The 17814-nt window shown below is 48.0% G+C and overlaps 8 protein-coding genes across 8 annotated transcripts; 2 read left to right on the top strand and 6 right to left on the bottom strand.

The window, feature by feature from the left end:
* Window positions 1–188: 188 nt before the first annotated feature.
* glt1_0 (putative glutamate synthase [NADPH]) lies at window positions 189–3576 on the bottom strand (the record flags this gene model as incomplete). Its single annotated transcript, XM_031150196.1, has 2 exons — window positions 189–2872; window positions 2925–3576. 2 exons carry the CDS (start codon window positions 3574–3576, stop codon window positions 189–191), a joined length of 3336 nt encoding a protein of 1111 aa, XP_031004703.1.
* Window positions 3577–3863: 287 nt separating this feature from the next.
* On the bottom strand, window positions 3864–4642 carry LHYA1_G005248 (uncharacterized protein; the record flags this gene model as incomplete). The annotated part of the gene is made up of 2 exons (XM_031150197.1): window positions 3864–4242; window positions 4569–4642. The coding sequence occupies 2 exons, from the start codon at window positions 4640–4642 to the stop codon at window positions 3864–3866; spliced, it is 453 nt and encodes a 150-aa protein (XP_031004710.1).
* Window positions 4643–6899: 2257 nt separating this feature from the next.
* On the top strand, window positions 6900–7936 carry LHYA1_G005249 (uncharacterized protein; the record flags this gene model as incomplete). Its single annotated transcript, XM_031150198.1, has 2 exons — window positions 6900–6932; window positions 6980–7936. The coding sequence occupies 2 exons, from the start codon at window positions 6900–6902 to the stop codon at window positions 7934–7936; spliced, it is 990 nt and encodes a 329-aa protein (XP_031004709.1).
* Window positions 7937–8267: 331 nt separating this feature from the next.
* On the bottom strand, window positions 8268–9089 carry BET1 (Protein transport protein; the record flags this gene model as incomplete). Its single annotated transcript, XM_031150199.1, has 4 exons — window positions 8268–8474; window positions 8526–8619; window positions 8691–8915; window positions 9079–9089. The coding sequence occupies 4 exons, from the start codon at window positions 9087–9089 to the stop codon at window positions 8268–8270; spliced, it is 537 nt and encodes a 178-aa protein (XP_031004683.1).
* A 524-nt stretch (window positions 9090–9613) lies between these two features.
* Window positions 9614–10074, bottom strand: chz1 (Histone H2A.Z-specific chaperone; the record flags this gene model as incomplete). Its single annotated transcript, XM_031150200.1, has 3 exons — window positions 9614–9795; window positions 9848–9860; window positions 9919–10074. The coding sequence occupies 3 exons, from the start codon at window positions 10072–10074 to the stop codon at window positions 9614–9616; spliced, it is 351 nt and encodes a 116-aa protein (XP_031004684.1).
* Window positions 10075–10772: 698 nt separating this feature from the next.
* LHYA1_G005252 (uncharacterized protein) lies at window positions 10773–11406 on the bottom strand (the record flags this gene model as incomplete). The annotated part of the gene is made up of 2 exons (XM_031150201.1): window positions 10773–10833; window positions 10886–11406. 2 exons carry the CDS (start codon window positions 11404–11406, stop codon window positions 10773–10775), a joined length of 582 nt encoding a protein of 193 aa, XP_031004681.1.
* A 402-nt stretch (window positions 11407–11808) lies between these two features.
* preg (Nuc-1 negative regulatory protein preg) lies at window positions 11809–12986 on the bottom strand (the record flags this gene model as incomplete). Its single annotated transcript, XM_031150202.1, has 2 exons — window positions 11809–12361; window positions 12412–12986. 2 exons carry the CDS (start codon window positions 12984–12986, stop codon window positions 11809–11811), a joined length of 1128 nt encoding a protein of 375 aa, XP_031004682.1.
* Window positions 12987–13936: 950 nt separating this feature from the next.
* On the top strand, window positions 13937–17142 carry LHYA1_G005254 (Uncharacterized protein; the record flags this gene model as incomplete). Its single annotated transcript, XM_031150203.1, has 3 exons — window positions 13937–14219; window positions 14280–16090; window positions 16144–17142. 3 exons carry the CDS (start codon window positions 13937–13939, stop codon window positions 17140–17142), a joined length of 3093 nt encoding a protein of 1030 aa, XP_031004680.1.
* Between the last annotated feature and the right edge of the window lie 672 nt (window positions 17143–17814).

Consider the following 17814-nt stretch of genomic DNA (forward strand, 5'->3'; position numbering starts at 1 on the left):
TAGTGTTCCAAGGATTCGTGGGGAACACAAAAGCGGCCATCAACATGGCCTTTTTAATGTGCCATGCGTTGTAACATTATAAACCAGTGCCTCTTTTGCTGCCTAAGACGAGGCCAACCAACTATGGTTCGCAAGTGAATGAAAATCCGGGCCAAGATGTCCCAGGGAAGATAGATGTCTTAAAAAACTTACTTTCTCATCATGATACAGCCCATAGCGATAAGGGGGGTCGTGGCAAAACCCCATTCTTCGGCTCCGAGGAGACAGGCGATGGCGACGTCTCTGCCAGTCCGAAGTTGACCATCAGTCTGCACAACAACACGACCACGGAGATCATTCAAAACCAAAGTCTGATGGGTTTCGGCAAGACCGAGCTCCCAAGGCAGACCGGCATATTTGATACCGGTCCATCTCGAAGCACCAGTTCCACCATCGTGGCCAGAGATCAAAATGTGGTCGGCCTTAGCCTTAGCGACTCCAGACGCAACAATTCCCACGCCAGTCTCGGAAACAAGTTTAACAGAGACTCTTGCACGAGGGTTGGAGCATTTGAGATCATAGATTAACTGTTTCAAGTCTTCGATAGAGTAGATGTCGTGGTGGGGTGGAGGCGAGATGAGACCAACACCAGGCGTCGAGTGGCGGGTTCTGGCAATGGACTTCGAGACTTTGTGGCCAGGGAGCTCTCCACCTTCTCCAGGTTTAGCACCTTGAGCCATCTTGATCTGAAGCTCGTCCGAATCGGCCAAGTAGTTAGACGTAACCCCAAATCGACCCGAGGCAACCTGCTTGATTGCCGAGCGCATAGTATCACCATTTGGCATTCTTTCAGATCTCTCGGGGTCTTCACCACCTTCACCGGTGTTGGACTTTCCACCAAGACGATTCATAGCAACGGCTAAGGTTGAATGAGATTCCATGGAAATTGAACCATATGACATGGCACCAGTACAGAATCGTCGCACAATTTCTGTCCAAGGCTCGACCTGGTCGATCGGAACTGGCGTACACTCATCGAATTTGAAGTCAAGAAGACCTCGAAGTGTGCAAGCTTTGATCTGCTCGTACTCGGCGAGCGAGTATGCCTCATATGATTTATCATTCTTGGTCCGAACTGCATCCTGAATGTTGGCAATGGAGGTAGGATCATTGATATGTGGCTCGCCGCCATCACGCCAGTGGTATTCACCAGATTCAGCAAGACCTGGGATACCGACAGTGTATCGGGAAGGAAAGCCCTTTTCGTGGAACCGGAATGCATCTTCTGCAATGAGCTCAAAGGTGATTCCCTTGATTCTAGTGGCAGTACCCTTGAAGCACCGATCCACGACAGTATCATCAACACCTAGGGCTTCGAAGATCTGGGCACCCTTGTAACTAGCCAAGGTAGAGATACCCATCTTGCTCATGACTTTCAAGATTCCACCATCTGCAGAATACTTGTAATTACGAATGAGTGTATCATCACTTAGCTTTTTCCTGATCAAGCCCTCACGGTTGAGCTTAAGAATACACTCCATGGCGAGATACGGATTTATGGCATCTACACCGTATCCGACTAACACGCACATGTGATGGACTTCACGGGCTTCCGCAGTCTCAACCACCAAAGCTGCGAGTGACCTCCATTTGTTGTTGACCAAATGATGATGGACCATACCAGAAGCAAGTAGAGCAGAAACAGGGACACGATCGGCAGAGGTGGCACGGTCAGAGAGAATAATGATACGGTCCTTGTTCGCAATTGCAGCAGTTGCTTGGTCGCAGATGTAATCGAGATGATTGATATAGCCATTGACGCCTTCGGATTTGGGGAATGTCAAGTCAATGACCTTCACCGTCCACGAGGGGTTGAGCTTGCTGACGTTCTTCAAAGCGTTGAACTCGGGAATCGACAGAACAGGCGTTGGTAGCAATAATCGAGCACATTGGGATTGGTCCATTTCCAGTAGATTACCTTGTGGGCCGACATAACACTCCAAGGACATGACAATGGCCTCTCTGATAGGATCGATTGGTGGATTGGTGACCTGTGCGAAGAGTTGTCGGAAATACTCGTAAAGCAAGCGAGGTGCTTCAGCAAGACATGCTAGAGGAGCATCATTTCCCATAGATCCAAGGGCCTCTTTCTCGTCAGAAGCCATAGGCCCTAAAAGCAGACTGACTTGTTCGAATGAATATCCAAAGGCCCTCAGCATAGCATCCTCTTGAATTGCTGCAGAGTCAGGCTTCGCAGCGAGATCCAGGGTTCCATCGGTGACCAGATCTTCGTAAATCTTGGGCAAGCTGATAAGCTCTTTGTGAAGCCATGATCGAAAGTCGTGGCGGTTGGAGACCGTACTCTTCAGCTCGGCATCGTCAATGATTCGGCCTGCAAGCGTGTCGACAAGCAACATCTTTCCCGGCTGCAACCGACCTTTGAGAACGACACGCTCGGGATCAACTTGGATGGTTCCGACCTCCGACGCACAAATGATTCTATCATCATCCAGTACATAGTATCTGCAGGGCCGAAGACCATTTCTGTCAAGATTTGCACCGCAGTATCTTCCATCCGCAAATGTGAAGAGGGCTGGTCCATCCCAAGGTTCCATTTGGCAAGCTGCCCATTCATAGAAGGCAGCCTTGGCTGGATCCATGGCAGCATTGCCTTGCCAAGCCTCGGGCACCATAAGCATAACAGCTTCAGGCAATGACAAAACCCCATTTACAGTCAACAACTCCAGGACGTTGTCGAAAGCAGCGGAATCAGAGCCACCATCTTCAACAATGGGATAGAGCGATTCGAGCTCTTCGCGAAAGACATCAGACTGCATGACACCCTCACGAGCACGCATCCAGTTCTTGTTACCTCGCAGTGTGTTTATCTCACCTAATTAGGGTGTTAGTGTAAGCACGGCATGGGGATTTACAAAGTTCCATACCATTATGAGCTGCCCATCGCAAGGGCTGAGCACGATCCCACGAAGGAAAGGTATTGGTAGAAAAACGGGAATGTACAAGAGCAAAATGGGCTTCGTAATCAGCGTTTACCAGATCATAATAATACTGATAAACCTGCACGGGTGCAAGCTGGCCCTTGTAAACAATATTCTTGTTAGAAAGGGAACATAGATAAAACCAATTGTGAAGACCAATGGTATGGGTCGCACGCTTTCGCAGCACGTAAAGTTGTCTCTCGAAATATTTCTCATCAAAATGATCAGGATCTGTGGTCTCTGGCGAGTTTCCTGGCCCATAGGCAGATGCTAGCACAACGAAAGGCTGCAAAATAATAGGCTCACGAGAAGCAGCGGCAGGGCCAAGAAGAGTAGAATCTTTAGGAGGCTCTCGCCATCCCAATACCCTCAAACCCAGTGATTCTGAGATATCCTCTAATTGTCTCTTTGACTCTTGTAAGGTCTCCTCATCTGGTTTGAAGAAAAGATTGCCCACTGCATATTGACCCATAGGAGGAAGCTTGATATCCGTTTCGCGTTCGAAATTCTTGATGAAAAACTTGTGAGGAATTGATGTCATTACACCCGCTCCATCTCCGTCTCGTGCATCTGAGCCCACCGCACCCCGATGGGTCATGTTACAAAGGAGGTTTCGTGCTGCGTGTTTAACATGTCAGCGAACACAGATTCAAGGTATACGAAGGTCTGGGCATACCATCGCTGACGATTTTGTGGCTCGCCTTGCCCTTTATGTGGCTAGAGCCAATGTCAGTTCTCGCCGCATTTGCACAGGTGATAGAGCAAGTGTTACCATGCAAAGCCCACTCCACAGGCATCCTTCTCCAAGCCGGGATCGTACAACCCTCTGTTTGTTCTTGTCAGCGCAGGCTCTCCATGATGGAGGTGGAAGTGGAAGAGGTCAACTCACTGCTTCACGGGCAGAGCGCCCGCCCATGACTCGTTTTTCTCGGTCTGATATTCATACTGATGGTACGGTGCGTTTTCGGCAATGATCTGGGTTTTTCTGTCGTCGAATTCGTCAACTTTTGCCATGGCAAGTTGCGGCGACTTGGTAAAGCGGGGCGCTCGCTCTATGTTTTGTGGGAGACGTGCGACAAGGTTTTCAGAGTTGGTCTGCTCTCTGGTTGCCTTCACATTAGTTAGCTTTGCGCGAAGGGTGATGCGAAAGCCCGGTGCAAGTAGTGAGTAGAAAACGAGCGCTTGCAGTATTTGTATTTCATATGGGACAATTATCAGACCTGTTGTGCCGTGTCCAGATTGACATGGCGAGTAGCACGGACAGCTGGGAATGTAATGACAATGAGACACTGTGTACTGTCGTCTCCTCTCGTCTCCAAAAGGCAGAAAGGGCCGTATGTGCGAATTGAGGGGTACAGTACTAACAGCAAGGCATGGGGAGGGGAGAGGAAGAGCTTACAATTTACTTCGGGATCAGTTTGTCGGAGCAAAGCTGCGACAGTGACAGCAACGGCGACAGCAACAGTGAAAATAGCAGGTCAGATTGAAGATGACTTGCCTACCTGTGAGTTAAGAAGAAGGTTTTGTTTTTCTGGTGGGGGATTTATCGTTTTTATAATAATGGCGCTAACGAGACTTAGTCCGATTTACTCCTCTTCGGCGGGTAACTCCGGTCTGGAAGTCGAATCCCTTTGCAGTATTTTCCCTTTTATTATTGCTGCCATTGTTCTTGTTGTTATGTTATGATTGAATTACACTTGAATAAAGGGCTGTCTACTGTATCTCTATAATCAGAATGTCATACTATGGTCCTCAAAGCATTCTTGCTGGGTAGGATGCCTGGGTAGGTAGTCAGTCATATAAGAATCATCGCCCGTACTGGTACTCTTTCTCCTCTCAGTGCTCCCTCTCCACTCCCAGGACCCCGCACAGACAGACAGACAGACAGCTGCATGTCGTGTTATGTGATGTACATGTCGATGCAACAACGTGAACGTGCAGCAGAGATGGCCAATCAGCGAGCATCTAATGTAGCCTCAATTTTCCGGGGGAACAGTTGAAGGAATTTTTCTTTCATCCCAAGCCCGATATCGGTAAAGCAGGGTCGGGGTACTTTATACGAGTGCTTCCAAGAGGTAGAGGGTGAGGGGGGGGTTGCTGCAGTACGAAAGGAGTACTGGTAAGCAAGGGCAAGCTTAAGGATGGGGTGAGGTGGGATTGCTGCAAATGCTGGAATAATAATATCCATGCTCTCATTGGTCGTGCCATCCTCAAATGACACATTGGAAGAGAAGCTTTGGCCAATGAGATGTCTCGGATAGTGAGCTCCCTTCCCTTGCCCCGCGCCGGAACGCAAATAGGCCCGGCGTGCTTCTGGTGCACTGCATCAGGAAAAAAGGTGAACGAGTCTCGAGTGTTTGACGAGAATAATTACAAACCGAATTATCAATAATCTACCATACGGTACTGTACGTACGATCACCTCTCCTCTCCTGAGAAGGCAATGCAATCAAAGCAGGCCCCCAGCTAGCCTCGTCGCGGTCCTAACGCGTACTTTATGTCCGAGGAGATTGCAATGCAGTCAGGACTCAGGACTGAGGAGTAAGAGGGGAATCTATATGTTGCATTGCAACAACAGCCAGCGCACCGCACCGCACCGCAATACTGGTACAGTACATAGAATAAACGTACAGCATTCTCGCTGCGTAGATGTACCCGTATGTGTAGCACCGTAGCAGCCTGTGTTCTGGATAGAATCACCCAATCTGGGTTGCCCATGCATTTGCACGGTGGTGCATTGGAAAGCCTTTATTGTCAAAATACCTACTAAACTAATAGGACATTTGAATCCGAAAATTCTCATCCAAAATGCGACTGCCTGGAGATTCATACAAGTACTTAAGGTATATACTATATTTAGTTATGTGCTTCTTTTCAAGTCGTCGTTCATCGTATGTTACACGCGTTTTAGGCTAGAACAAGGCTGGATTTTAGCCCTTGGATGCGGCATTGTCAAATAATAATTAAGGGGAAACTGATGACTTTTAAGCCATCACACGTTCAAATCAGAAAAATATCACCACTTTACAATATGAGAGCCTTATTAATATGTTCCAGTCAACTCCGTATACTATCATACGACCGTCCATAGCCTTGAGCAAGTTGCTACCCCAGGCTTAAATCCATAAAAGCGAAAAGCATAGTCTCTCAGAGACTCTATTGGAAGCATTATAGTGGCCTCCACCTCGGGAGAGATACCGAAAAGGCGGAAACTGCTGACTTAAGAGATCGGTTGGAAGAGTGTAAAGCATCGCTGTTGGAGGTAGACAAAGTTCGATGTTGCGAATGCTACCGAAAAGATGGAGAGAAAGCCGAATTTATAGAAATGAAGGAGGGTTTAATTATATTTGGCGGAGAGGCTGCAAGAGAAATGGAGTTGGAAGGGCTCGCGGTGTCTGGGGCTCCTGAGACTCCTGAGTCTGGAATGGAAGATCAAAAAGAGAAAAGATGTTACAAGAGCTCTCTACCTGAGATACAAATACTTAGTTTGGGAGAGCAAGGCTGGCAGAGATACTACGTGGAATTACTCCCTCTTTGAGGTTATAGCCAAGGAAGCAGGCGTGTGCGTTAGGGCTAGGGTTAATTCTCGTAGAGCCAAGTGCGCATGGGTCATAGGCCTGGATCGTACTTTAATCAAACTGAATTCTCCAAGATTCAAATGCAACCACCAGTGGTGAATCTACCTTAGCTGCTTAGGTATCTAATTTATATTTATAATTAAACTTATACTTAAGTGGAGCCTATAGCAGTGGGGGGATCCTTGCCTTCCTCACACGCACGGGCCTCGAGGCTGCATTAACTACCAACCTACTTCATACGATAACAAGGCTGGATCATAAGCAAAAGCTGACAACACCATCTGCAAATAATTATAGCACTCCTTTCTTCATACACCTATAGGGGCTTGCTAAACCAAACATAATGTTCTCCCTACCAAGTCTCGCCCCTCAAGATGTACGTCCAGGCCTCCTTCTATACCCATTTATACTTATTTGCTCCAGTCGCATAGCATCTGGTATACGTCCAATTCTACCCATATCTCTCAACCTAGGGACACACTTCCCGATCACCATGGTGCTTCCGCCCAAAATCAACATGCAGGGCAATCCCATCGGCGACATCTTGCAGCCCACCGCCATCCTCTTGCGCGACTGCGTCTGGATGAAGAATACATAGAACGCCGGAAACAGAATGTACAGAATTATGGGAACTCATGGATCAAACCTCCTGGCATCCCCAAGTCCTTATACCAGCTACGAGAAGAAAAGCGAGAAATGGAGGAACATCAAGAGGCATTAAGACGCGAGGCAATGGCGCAAGAGCTGGCCGAGGCTGAAGCGGGAGATGTAGACGGGCTTTTGCAGGGCGAAGGCATGGACGGCGATATGGAAGAAGCAAGGGATCTAGATGACGATGTGCCAGAAGCAGAGACCACTCAATTAGAAGCAGACGAGGCGGAAGATTCCGACAACGAGGATTTGGAGCAGGATGAGGGTGATGAGATCCCAAGAGGGATACTTGCTTCACGGCTGCCAGATGATGTCTACAGAGAGGCTCTTGTTCGTGGTGAAGAGGTTGGCACGACACGCTTCGGTGATGAAGGGGGCTCGACCATCGATGGGGATGAATCGCAAATGCTCCAAGAAGAGGATCTCGTTCAGTCAGGAGCAGGTCATCAGGATATGGACATGGACATGGATGCAGATCTTGATGCCGAAATCCCCGAAGCCGGAGGTTACGAACATACCGATACAGAGGCCGAACTGAGTAGTAGTGATGATGATGATGATGATGAGAGCATTGATGCTGGTGTACTTCCCCGTTATCAGCCAGGCGCGAGCATGGTCAGAAGCGATGGGACACAGAATAGTTTGGACTTAAGCAGCATGCTATCAAATGGAAGTAGCCAAGTAGGAAGCAGTCCGAGGCAAAGGTCAGCTCGTCGAGCACGAGCGTAGGGGGCTGGGTAAATTAGTTTTTATGAATGAAGACAAGACTCTCTAATCAATCTGGTGCCAGTATCCTGTAATATCTCCAGGCCGGGTGAGTGATTAATGAATTTTTCGCAGCTATGGTAGTAAACAATACCAAACACCCCTCTTGAACAAGACAAGGAGTTTCAGCAATAATGTTTCTCGAAAACGCAAGTGGTATTAACATAGTCAAGCCCCACGGCTACCAACAATTATGCCCTATCATACAAGCCATCCCAAACGCCCAAACGTATGCATATGCTATCCATCATCCTCTAAAGTCTGAATTCCTTCCAAAGTGTAACGAGCCATGATCTCAAAAGACCCAGACGTAGAAGAAGAGAAAGCCCACCGCTGCGAAGAAAGCCAGCCAGACCTTCCACCCCACGCCGGTTTTTTCGGCCATAATCAGCATGCGGTTCATGGTTCCCCGTAGCCGCACCCTCGTACCGTCAAAAGATTCATTCATCTTCTCTGCTAGTGCAGAAGAGTCGCGGATCTCGTCGCCGATTGCAACAGTCATCTACAGGACAAAGTCAACACCAGCTCTTGTTAGACAACATGGCATACTTACGTCCTTCAGCTGTCTGACTTTGCCCAGTATTCCCTCGACATGGCCGTCATTCTGACTCTCCAGTTCATTAAGTACTGCGTCGCTGTATTGGCCTCTGTCCGTGATGTATGAGCTATCCAACCTCTACGGGTCATACTCCCCGGCCCACCCAGGACGACAACATACCTCGAATTTGGTGTAGCAGGTCTATAACCCGGTCTATCTACTCCTAACCCACCACCGAGACCTGCGGAGCCATTCGCAGCCCCAGAGTAGCCGTATCCACCTCCATACCCCCCCGGTTTGTTCGGGCTTGCACTGCCAGCTCGCGTCTGATCGCTCGCGCCGCCGTTATAGTTCTCAAAGAGCGCACTCCTTGGATCCCGCTGGTGGAGTGACGAGCCGCCGAACCTGCTATGGAGAGACTGTTAGCAGGTAGGAGACAAAGCAGTGCGGGAAAGAATATCTTGAGAGACGTGGCTCTCATATCCTCTCCACAAAATGGGCTATCTGACGCGAGCTGATATTGCAACACGATGCCAATATAATAAGTTGATAGGGGTAGAAAGCTAACCTTGATGCCATTACGGTGTTCAGCGTTGGGCCTTTGGATGCTCGAGAATTCAAGGTCTACGTAGCTTGTAATTTGACGAAGGAGTGTACTGTAGCTGTAGTCACTAGAACTAAGAACTTTCATTGAATACCTTTGTTGTACAGCTGATGTCGCAACCTCTTTTGGTGCTGCCCATGTGGACGTTGTATATTATGCAAGTTGTTCATTTCAGAGTAAAGAATATACAATTGTTTGGTGGGTGTTCATTTATTTCTGTTATTTCCATATCTAAAGTTCAGCCTTGTTAAGGCGAACAAGCACTGTCGTATCCATGTCCAATTCATAGCATCGTATGCCCAACATCTTCAGATGCCATGCCCCAAGGAAGAATCTTTTGCTGATTTAACAAAAGATACCGATGAATTGCGTATGTTCGATACAAGAAAGGGAACCCAAGCGAAGGCACGACGAGTATTGGCGAACCAAGGAGCCAATGAGTACGAAATTGTCCATAGCTCAGCCCTAACACTCACCCGACACGGCTTCGACAATCTATCTATTCCTCCATCTCGTCGTCAGGAGCCTCGAAATCCCCATCATCTTCGGATTCTTCGTCCTCCTCCGGGTTCTCCTCCGCAGCCTTGGCAAAGTCAATCTTGCGGCCACGAGTGCGACGACCATCAGAGATGATGTTTTCAGGGTCGATCTCCTCCATGTTATCGTCATCGGGTTCATCCACTGGTGTTTGTGAACAAGTGCGCAGAGCGATCAGGTAGAGGAAGAAGCTTACCAACAGGTTCATTCTGCAAAATAGGTCAGTAAATGCGATCACGAGGAGGCGGGATGCTGCGCGCAACATACATCATCAACTTCTTCTTCGCTGGAGCTGTCCTCGCCTTCCATGTTCACTTCACGGGTCTCAGGTTCAGCCGCCTTGCCCTTGCCCTTGGCATCGGAAGTAGGGTTGGCTGCGCTGCCATTCTCTTGCAGAGTCGCTGATCCATTTTTATCGGCCATGTTGACTGTTTTTTGGAGGCTGGAAAGGTATTGTGGTGTGGTGACTGATGTATGTGTATGTTGTTTGTCCTGAGAAGTGGGTTGTTTGATATTGTTTTGGAGAGTCGCGTTTTACGCGTGCCTACCTAAGTAGGTAGAAGCGAGCTATATTAGTGAAGGCAACAAAAGCGGTCTCAAATGCCAAAAACAAAACGTAACCAGTAAGTGTCTTTGTCCATACCACAGAAAATACAGTCGTCTGAATGACTTTTGCGCTGTCTACTGTAAATACTGTCTCTCCAATTTCTACTGTGGAGCCGTTGAAGCGACGATGATGTCAAAGTACAAAGAGGGTGAAGATATTTGGAATGTTTCAAAACAGGAATGCCATTAGAAGGGGAAAGGTCTAGTCTATCATAAGGTGGTCGTTCGATAGACAGGGCATCAAGTCAACTCAATGGAAGCGGTTGAAACAGGTGCTTCAAGTGGATTCACCACCTTTTGAGATACTCACCGCATGCATGCAAGTCAAGTATCTACTCGGATATTGACAGCGTATACGCCAGTGATTAAACTGCTGAAGTTCTGGCTCAAAATTGGTACAATGGTAGACATACATTTCAAGTCTGCAGGTATCTTCATGCCTGGGTAGGCAGGAGTCGAAAAACCGCAGGCGTTCATCTAACTAGAGGCCCAGCACTCCGTACTGCAGCATCCGATCATTCTCCTCCTCCAGTCGACATCAGAAGCATGACGCCGCCAAGTAACACCCACCAGTACCTACAGCCCAAATATTAGTCATGAGCGTTCCCTTACAGGCTAGTTGACTTACTTCTGTAGCATTGTCTTCTCTGGAACAGGCTCCTCCAGTTTCCCTTCCGGTGATAGGACAACAGGTCGGTTCAGCTCAGGATTCTTTCCCTTCCCCATCCGCAACACGGTAACCTTTGGCCCGAAATCCCTTGTCTGCCCAGCATCAATCTTCGCGCTTTTGCAAGTGACCCCTATGATTCCACCTTGTGCATCGAGGGATAGCACCAATGTCGGCGAGTACCCTTTGGAAAAACTCTCCGCGGATGTCGTAGACGTGGAAGACTTCCAGCTTGAAGTTGCAGCATCGTAGACGCCTAGGCGCAGAAGCTTAGAGTCTGATGAAAGCTCTGGCGACTCGAAGGAGAGCAGCTCTGCGGACAGCGTGGAAGGATTATAGGAGACCACGGCGAGGGTATTTATTGGCTCAGATGACGATCCAACTGCCTGGATGGAGATTGTCGTGCTATCGGTCAATTCGGACGAGGCGATGGCTCCGAACGCCTGGGCACAGAGTGCGAAGACAAAGTATAGGTTCCTCATTGTCGTTGTTGTATTGGCATAGCGCTCTGTTGGGAACAAATGGTATCTGTAGAATCAGACGAAGCTCAGCCTTGTCATCTTTCGGGGGGCAGCGCGCGGAAGTTCCCGATTCGTTCGTCCTACAGTTCACCCCGCCTCTTCACAGTAACGAAGTTTTCCTCTTCCAGCAAATAATAGTTGCATATAATTATCACGAACACGTTCTTAATTTGAAGCGATAAAGCTTCCGCACGGATCGGTTCTCATCTTCGATCGGGCAAAGCACTTATGCCGTATCACGCTCCACCTTTCTCTATGTGAACAAACCGTCAAGTAGCATATATCCCAAACCAAACGCCATTTTCCTAATGCAGCCATTTGATGAACTAAAAAAGACCCGGGGTATCTCCATTCTTGATTCCTTCATGATATTCCCTTACTGCTACCAGCATCTGCAGCACCTGCTTTGCGCGTAGAAACGTCCTCCATCCAGGCTTTCCACTTTACATCATTATCTTCTTCTGACTTTACCTCTGGGCTCCCCTTGCTCTGAACGCTTTCTGCATCACCATCTTCTTCATCCTCTGTTGAGCTTGAGTCATTCTCCAGCTCGTAGCCGTCAGAACGCTCGACTAGCCCTCTATAGTAGTCGACTAGCACCTCCGGGTTGGGAACTATCTTCCAATCAACTCGATAAAGGAAGTCGAGTTCAAGCAGACCTAGCTCCGCTAATTTGATTCCACCAACTCGAGCATACGTGGCGTTGTTCCAGAAAGAATCGGAAAGGCCTTTTGCAGCTACTGTTGCAGCTGTAATCAAGAATCGATGGACTGTGAGAGTAGTGATCGTGAAAGCGGGATAAAGTGAGCAGAGTCTATCTATGTAGTAAACCATGGAAAGAAGTAAGGGCGGAGTAAGGGTTGCATGTTTGGCAAGCCTTTGGAGATAATCAAGCACGGAAATGCCAGGAGGAGTCCTTCAAGGCGTTAGCTCGGCGTATAACGGCAGATATGATTTGTCCCTCACCTTGAATGAAATCGAGTGAGCACTCCACTTCGGAGAGGAAGACCATCATTTGTTTGAATAAGCTCCGATATCATGTTGGCTATAAGTATAACCATATCTTCAACTTCGCAGAATTCATATTTAGGTGGTAAAACCTTGACTTGAGCCTGGGCCGACTTGGCACGTTTTGGCGCTGAAATCTGACTGTGGTTGTGCGATGAAGCATGCCCATCTCGAGATTGCCGTCTTTTCATGCCAGGAGACTGGGCCTGTAATCTTGGTCTGGACGGAGAATGGGGTGGTACGCTGGCGACAGACGACGAAGCGGCCATCTGTTGTGTCTGTTCTCGCTCAGCGACATCCTCCGAAGGCACGCCTTCCAGCTTCAAATTCATGACGGGGCTTTGCCACTGTGTGCTAGCGTCGACATATTGCACTCGGCGGGGAGTAATTGTTCTCGGGGCCGTAGATTGTGGTTTGGACGTGGCGGGGTCTCTTCGTGACAATGGAGGTGGTGGCAATGACTGCGCGGCAGGCGCATAGTGAAATCTGGGTGAAGACGCAGGTGATTGAGGATGCGATAAAGATTTCAGCATGATCCTGAAGGTAGAATCATGATCGATTGACTATATGGTCTCCTGGAGTTTCGATGGCGACTAGAGAGTGGGGTAGAGTTGGATTTCCTTTTCCAAGTCAATCTACTAGTACTATAGGAATTATAGAAAAAACGTGTAAGGTGACGCCTCTGGGAGACTAGATGTGAAGGCAGGGGGACTCCAGCCTCCAGCCCTTCATCCGCTACTTGTGTGTTGTAGTATTTGGGAGTGGTGGAAATGCGACTGGGCCTCCGTCTCCTTATATCTGAAGTGAAGCGGTGGGAGGATGCGTGGTGTCGATAAAGTGTCTTTATGTGGCGATACTTGGTAGTGGGTGCGCGATTGAACGAACAACTGAAGTGAAGATCGGGGCAGAATGGAGAATTTGAAGCTTGTGGGATTGCATCTATTATCTAGTACTGCACTATACTGTGTTGTGAGGCTAGGTTGGATGGGGTTGGCGGTTGGTCAAAAGAGCGTGCAAGAATCCTTGTTTTTGCACCAGAGAAGAAAAGCTCAAGCAAAGATGATGGCACGGACAAGAATAGGGAAGATAAGACAAGGCTGAGGATCCACCTCTTGCGGAGGCTGCCTTAGCGCAACATTTCAACCGGCGGACTTTACAGTACATAACCATTTATACTCTCACTTCATCATTATTACACTCTCCCAATCGCTCATTCACTATACAACAGTATTGCATTGTACCATCACATTTGACTACATTCACCAATTCAACCGCTGTCACTGCTCAATTACTCGGTCTACGCTTGGTAGCCACACACACCTAGTGTACTGTATGCCTCTCGCGAATAAACCAATATCAATTGCATCTCTGCCAGTTGCCTTTGCCTCTACCTCTGCCTAACCACATCCACGCCCACCTCCATTCAGAACCAGCCTCCTCTACTTCTGCCTCTACCTCTACCAATACCACCAAGTTTCCCGCCATGGCTCGACAGGCTTGGGTATCGCAGATTCGCAACGCCAAAACTCCCGCCGAGCAAATATCCATCCTACGAAACCTAAAGAACGAAATCATCGGCCATCCCCTGAAGAAAGAATTAGTTGTAAGCCTGGGAACACTCGATCCGGTTGTACGTCTAGCATCAAACAAGCTCGCTGCTAGGCAAGACGGCAAATCCCACCATCACAGCTTTGCATATAAGCCTCTGCTGGAGGAGGAGACGGTACGACTACAGGGCCTGCAAGTCATAGCCAGCATTGCTTTAGGTATCACATCGAATGCGTCTAAATCTCTTGGTTCTTGATCTGGCTAACCATTCTCATCAGGAGGGCCCGCCTTTCTTCCCTTTCTACAATCCGCTTCTGCCTTGCCAGCCATTCTTTCTAATCTCTGTCCATCGAACAACCCCGCGCAAATAGTCCTGGCATCTCTTCGGGCTCTTTCAAATCTGGCTGATTCGTCCTCTCTGACTTCTGGCACAACAGCAGTGGGCATAGGTGCTATTGCCGAAGGGCTGTTCGCCCACCAATATCTTACTTCTCTGTGTCGTATCTTATCCCAGACCTCGACTACCTCGATTGTCCAATGTCAGATATCGATTGCAGCATCTTTAATTGGGAGGTTATGTCGGGAAGAGCGCCACCAACAAGGATTGGCAAGCTCGGGCGTACTCGATGCTCTTGCAACGAAACTGGCAAGCTTCGTATTAGCTGAAGGTCTGGTCATACCCGGTGCTGAGACTCTAGCTCAACGGGATGGCCTCCAGGAGTTTTTTCCAACCACTACCCCTCCAAATGCAAGCCTTTCGGTGGTATTGGAGGCGATTTCAGTTGTTATTGCCAATTCCAAATTTCGGGCGTCACAGCTCTTATACTCCCCAAGTATTCTAGCCGTGTTTCCCCCCACTCCAGCTGAGGAATTTGTAGCTACTCAGAATGCACGCGCTGCTTGGAATGCTTTCAACATAGCCGGTCTAAGTGCCCGGCAAAGTCACTTGAACGCTATCGACTACCTACTGCCATCCATGCCTCTCCACCAATCGAAGAGTACCAGCTCTCAAACATCTGCATTCCCTCCGCTGGGCACTTCCGGTTCTAGAGAGCAACTAGCGCCAAATGACCGCTCTGGTCCAAATAAATACAATAGCGCCTCCCTTCCATGCTGGGGTGATTCATCTAATCTTGATTCTGGACCAGTATCTCCAGACACGCCTGTATGTAGCCCGGAGGAACCGGAGAGTCCTTTGATCGCGTACCTCATATTAACTCTTCGAACACGAAGTGGCAAGGAGAGACTAATGGCTGCCTCGGTCCTGACAGTGCTCTATAGAGCTGGGTTAACCAAGAAGGCCAGGGAAACTACCATCGGCCTGCTAGTAGTGCCCATTCTAGTCCAGATGTTAGACGAGATCGCTACTCCAGTCAAGTCGAAGAACAACCTTGCAGATGATGAAGCAGTACGCGTTCAGTGGGCAATCAAAGAACGCGCACCTGCAATACTTGCATTGCTTATCACAGATAGTGAATACCTTCAAAAAGCTGCGTTTGATGCTGGTGTGGTGAGCAAGCTCTCGAAAATGTTGAAGGTTTCCTACGATCCAGTCACTGAGACGTCGAAATCCCGTTCCTGGTCGCCAAATTGCAAGCAAGCCGGCAAAGTGGGAGAAGGTTTCGAACCTCACAATTTCACCCACCCGGGCCCGACGCCACAATTAGTTCATAAAGTCACGGTCAGGGAGAGTTCTTTGAAAGCCCTTGCCGCACTTGTTCCTTTCAAGGACGAGTATCGGAAGGCGATCGTGGATCAAGGCATGATACCTTATATCGTTGAATCTATGAACTCCAATCCTAGTAAGCCGTCATCCAATATCAGCGACCCGGCAGAAAGAGTCATCAACAACTCGAACGCAACTAGGATTGGGCAAGGATACGGAGTGAACTCAATTGATGTTTTGATCGCTGCATGCGGCGCTATCCGAGCTCTTTCACGTTCGGTCGGTATTCTCAGAACAACTCTGATCGACAACGGCGTTGCTATGCCTGTATTTCGACTTCTTCAGCACCCTGACATCGAGGTCCAAATTGCAGCTACCGCAACTGTTTGCAACCTAGTGACCGATGTCAGCCCCATGCGTGAGGTAAGGCAATCCCAGTGTCCTGTTCATAGAATTCAGCTAAACCCCACCCCAAGGCCATCGCTGAAGCAGGTGTTCTGAAGATACTTTGCGAGCATGCGCATTCCATGAATGCAAAACTAAGGCTCAACGCCGTATGGGCCCTGAAGCACTTTGTGCAATCTGTCGGCAATGACTTGAAAAGATTGTGTCTCGAGGAACTTGGCCAGGGTTGGCTAGTCCAACTTATTTGTGACGATACCGAAGATGAGGCCCTTTCCTCGTCAAGAGGGAATGACGAAGGTGGCCCAACGTCGGAATCGCATGATGAATTGGATGAGGATGTTGATATGGACCAGTTCGAAGATCATCTGGACTCTGCTTTCGCTGAATCACTGGGCCGGCCCAGCAGTTCGCGCCCGAGTAGTGGGCGTAGCAAGTCGATCCTACAAGCCGAGCTTCGACTTGCGGCATTGAAGGACGCAGAAACAAACCCCGCAAGGAAGGCCAGGAAAGATGACATAGCCGTACAGGAACAGGGCCTCGACTTCATTCGCAATCTTATAGGGGGTGCTGGTCACGGCAGTACCTCCGAGACCACAGAGATGATTGATTTTCTGTTTAGCGCGTTAGGACAGGACCGGGTGTTCGACATTCTGGCATCCAAGCTACGACCCAAATTTGCCAACCCGTTCAATCGACGAAACACGTCGTCACCCAACTCCCAAATCATCCCCCCGCAATCCGAGATCATCACCGCTGTTGGTTACATCCTTGTACATATGGCTGCAAGCATTCCTCGTCACCGTCAACTTGTTATTGCGCAAACAGAATTATTAAAACTCCTAGTACCACAATTTAACAACCCTACCGTTGAGGTTCGCCACACTTTATGCTGGTTGGTCACCAACCTCACGTGGGTAGATCATACAAATGATACACAGGCTTGTGTACAGCGAGCGAACGAATTGAAGAAGCTTGGGTTCCTTGCGAAGCTAGAGATGCTTGAACAAGACCCGGAATTGAATGTGAGAGAGAGGGCAAAATCGGCGGTGTGGCAAATGAAGCAAACTTAATAAATATAAACCCGGTTGAATTATTATAATCACATAATATATGCCAATGATTAAGACATAATAGTAAGATGGATGAATTATAGTATATAGTATAGGTGGTAAAAATAGTAGCTTATATTATAATAACTCTTTCAAATTCACGAAATCACTTATAACTTTTTGATACACTTGTCTAAATTGTCTGATTGTGTTGGTACATATGTCACGTGTCCCACGTGACCTTATTCTTGATTTATTTATTTATTTATTTATTCCATTAATATCCTATGTGAGTCTAAGACTATATAGGACGGCGCTAGCCTAATGCTAGCGCGGGCTAGTGATATAGTTAAGAGATATATTAATATGTTTCCGGTTAGAATCTGTGGGACTAAGTCTAATGCGGACTAGGTCTATAAAGCAATAACGCTATAATAATAAAATCCCTTAAGGCCCTAAAAACGTATAATATAAACTTTTCCAATTTTACAAATTCACCTATAACTTATGCTATAACCATCTAAATTAAATAATCGCGCTAGTATATTAGCCGCCTTAATCTCAGCTTTCTTTTAAGCCTACCTTTATAGTTCTTACTAGGAAAATAAGTAAATATAGGTTATTTAAAGGGTTTTTAACTTTAAAGGCCTTCTAACTACCTCTCTCTCTCTCTCTCTCTCTACTTTCCTACCC

This window comes from Lachnellula hyalina (genome assembly GCF_007821495.1).
Source record: "Lachnellula hyalina strain CBS 185.66 chromosome Unknown contig00082, whole genome shotgun sequence".
Taxonomy (NCBI): domain Eukaryota; kingdom Fungi; phylum Ascomycota; class Leotiomycetes; order Helotiales; family Lachnaceae; genus Lachnellula; species Lachnellula hyalina.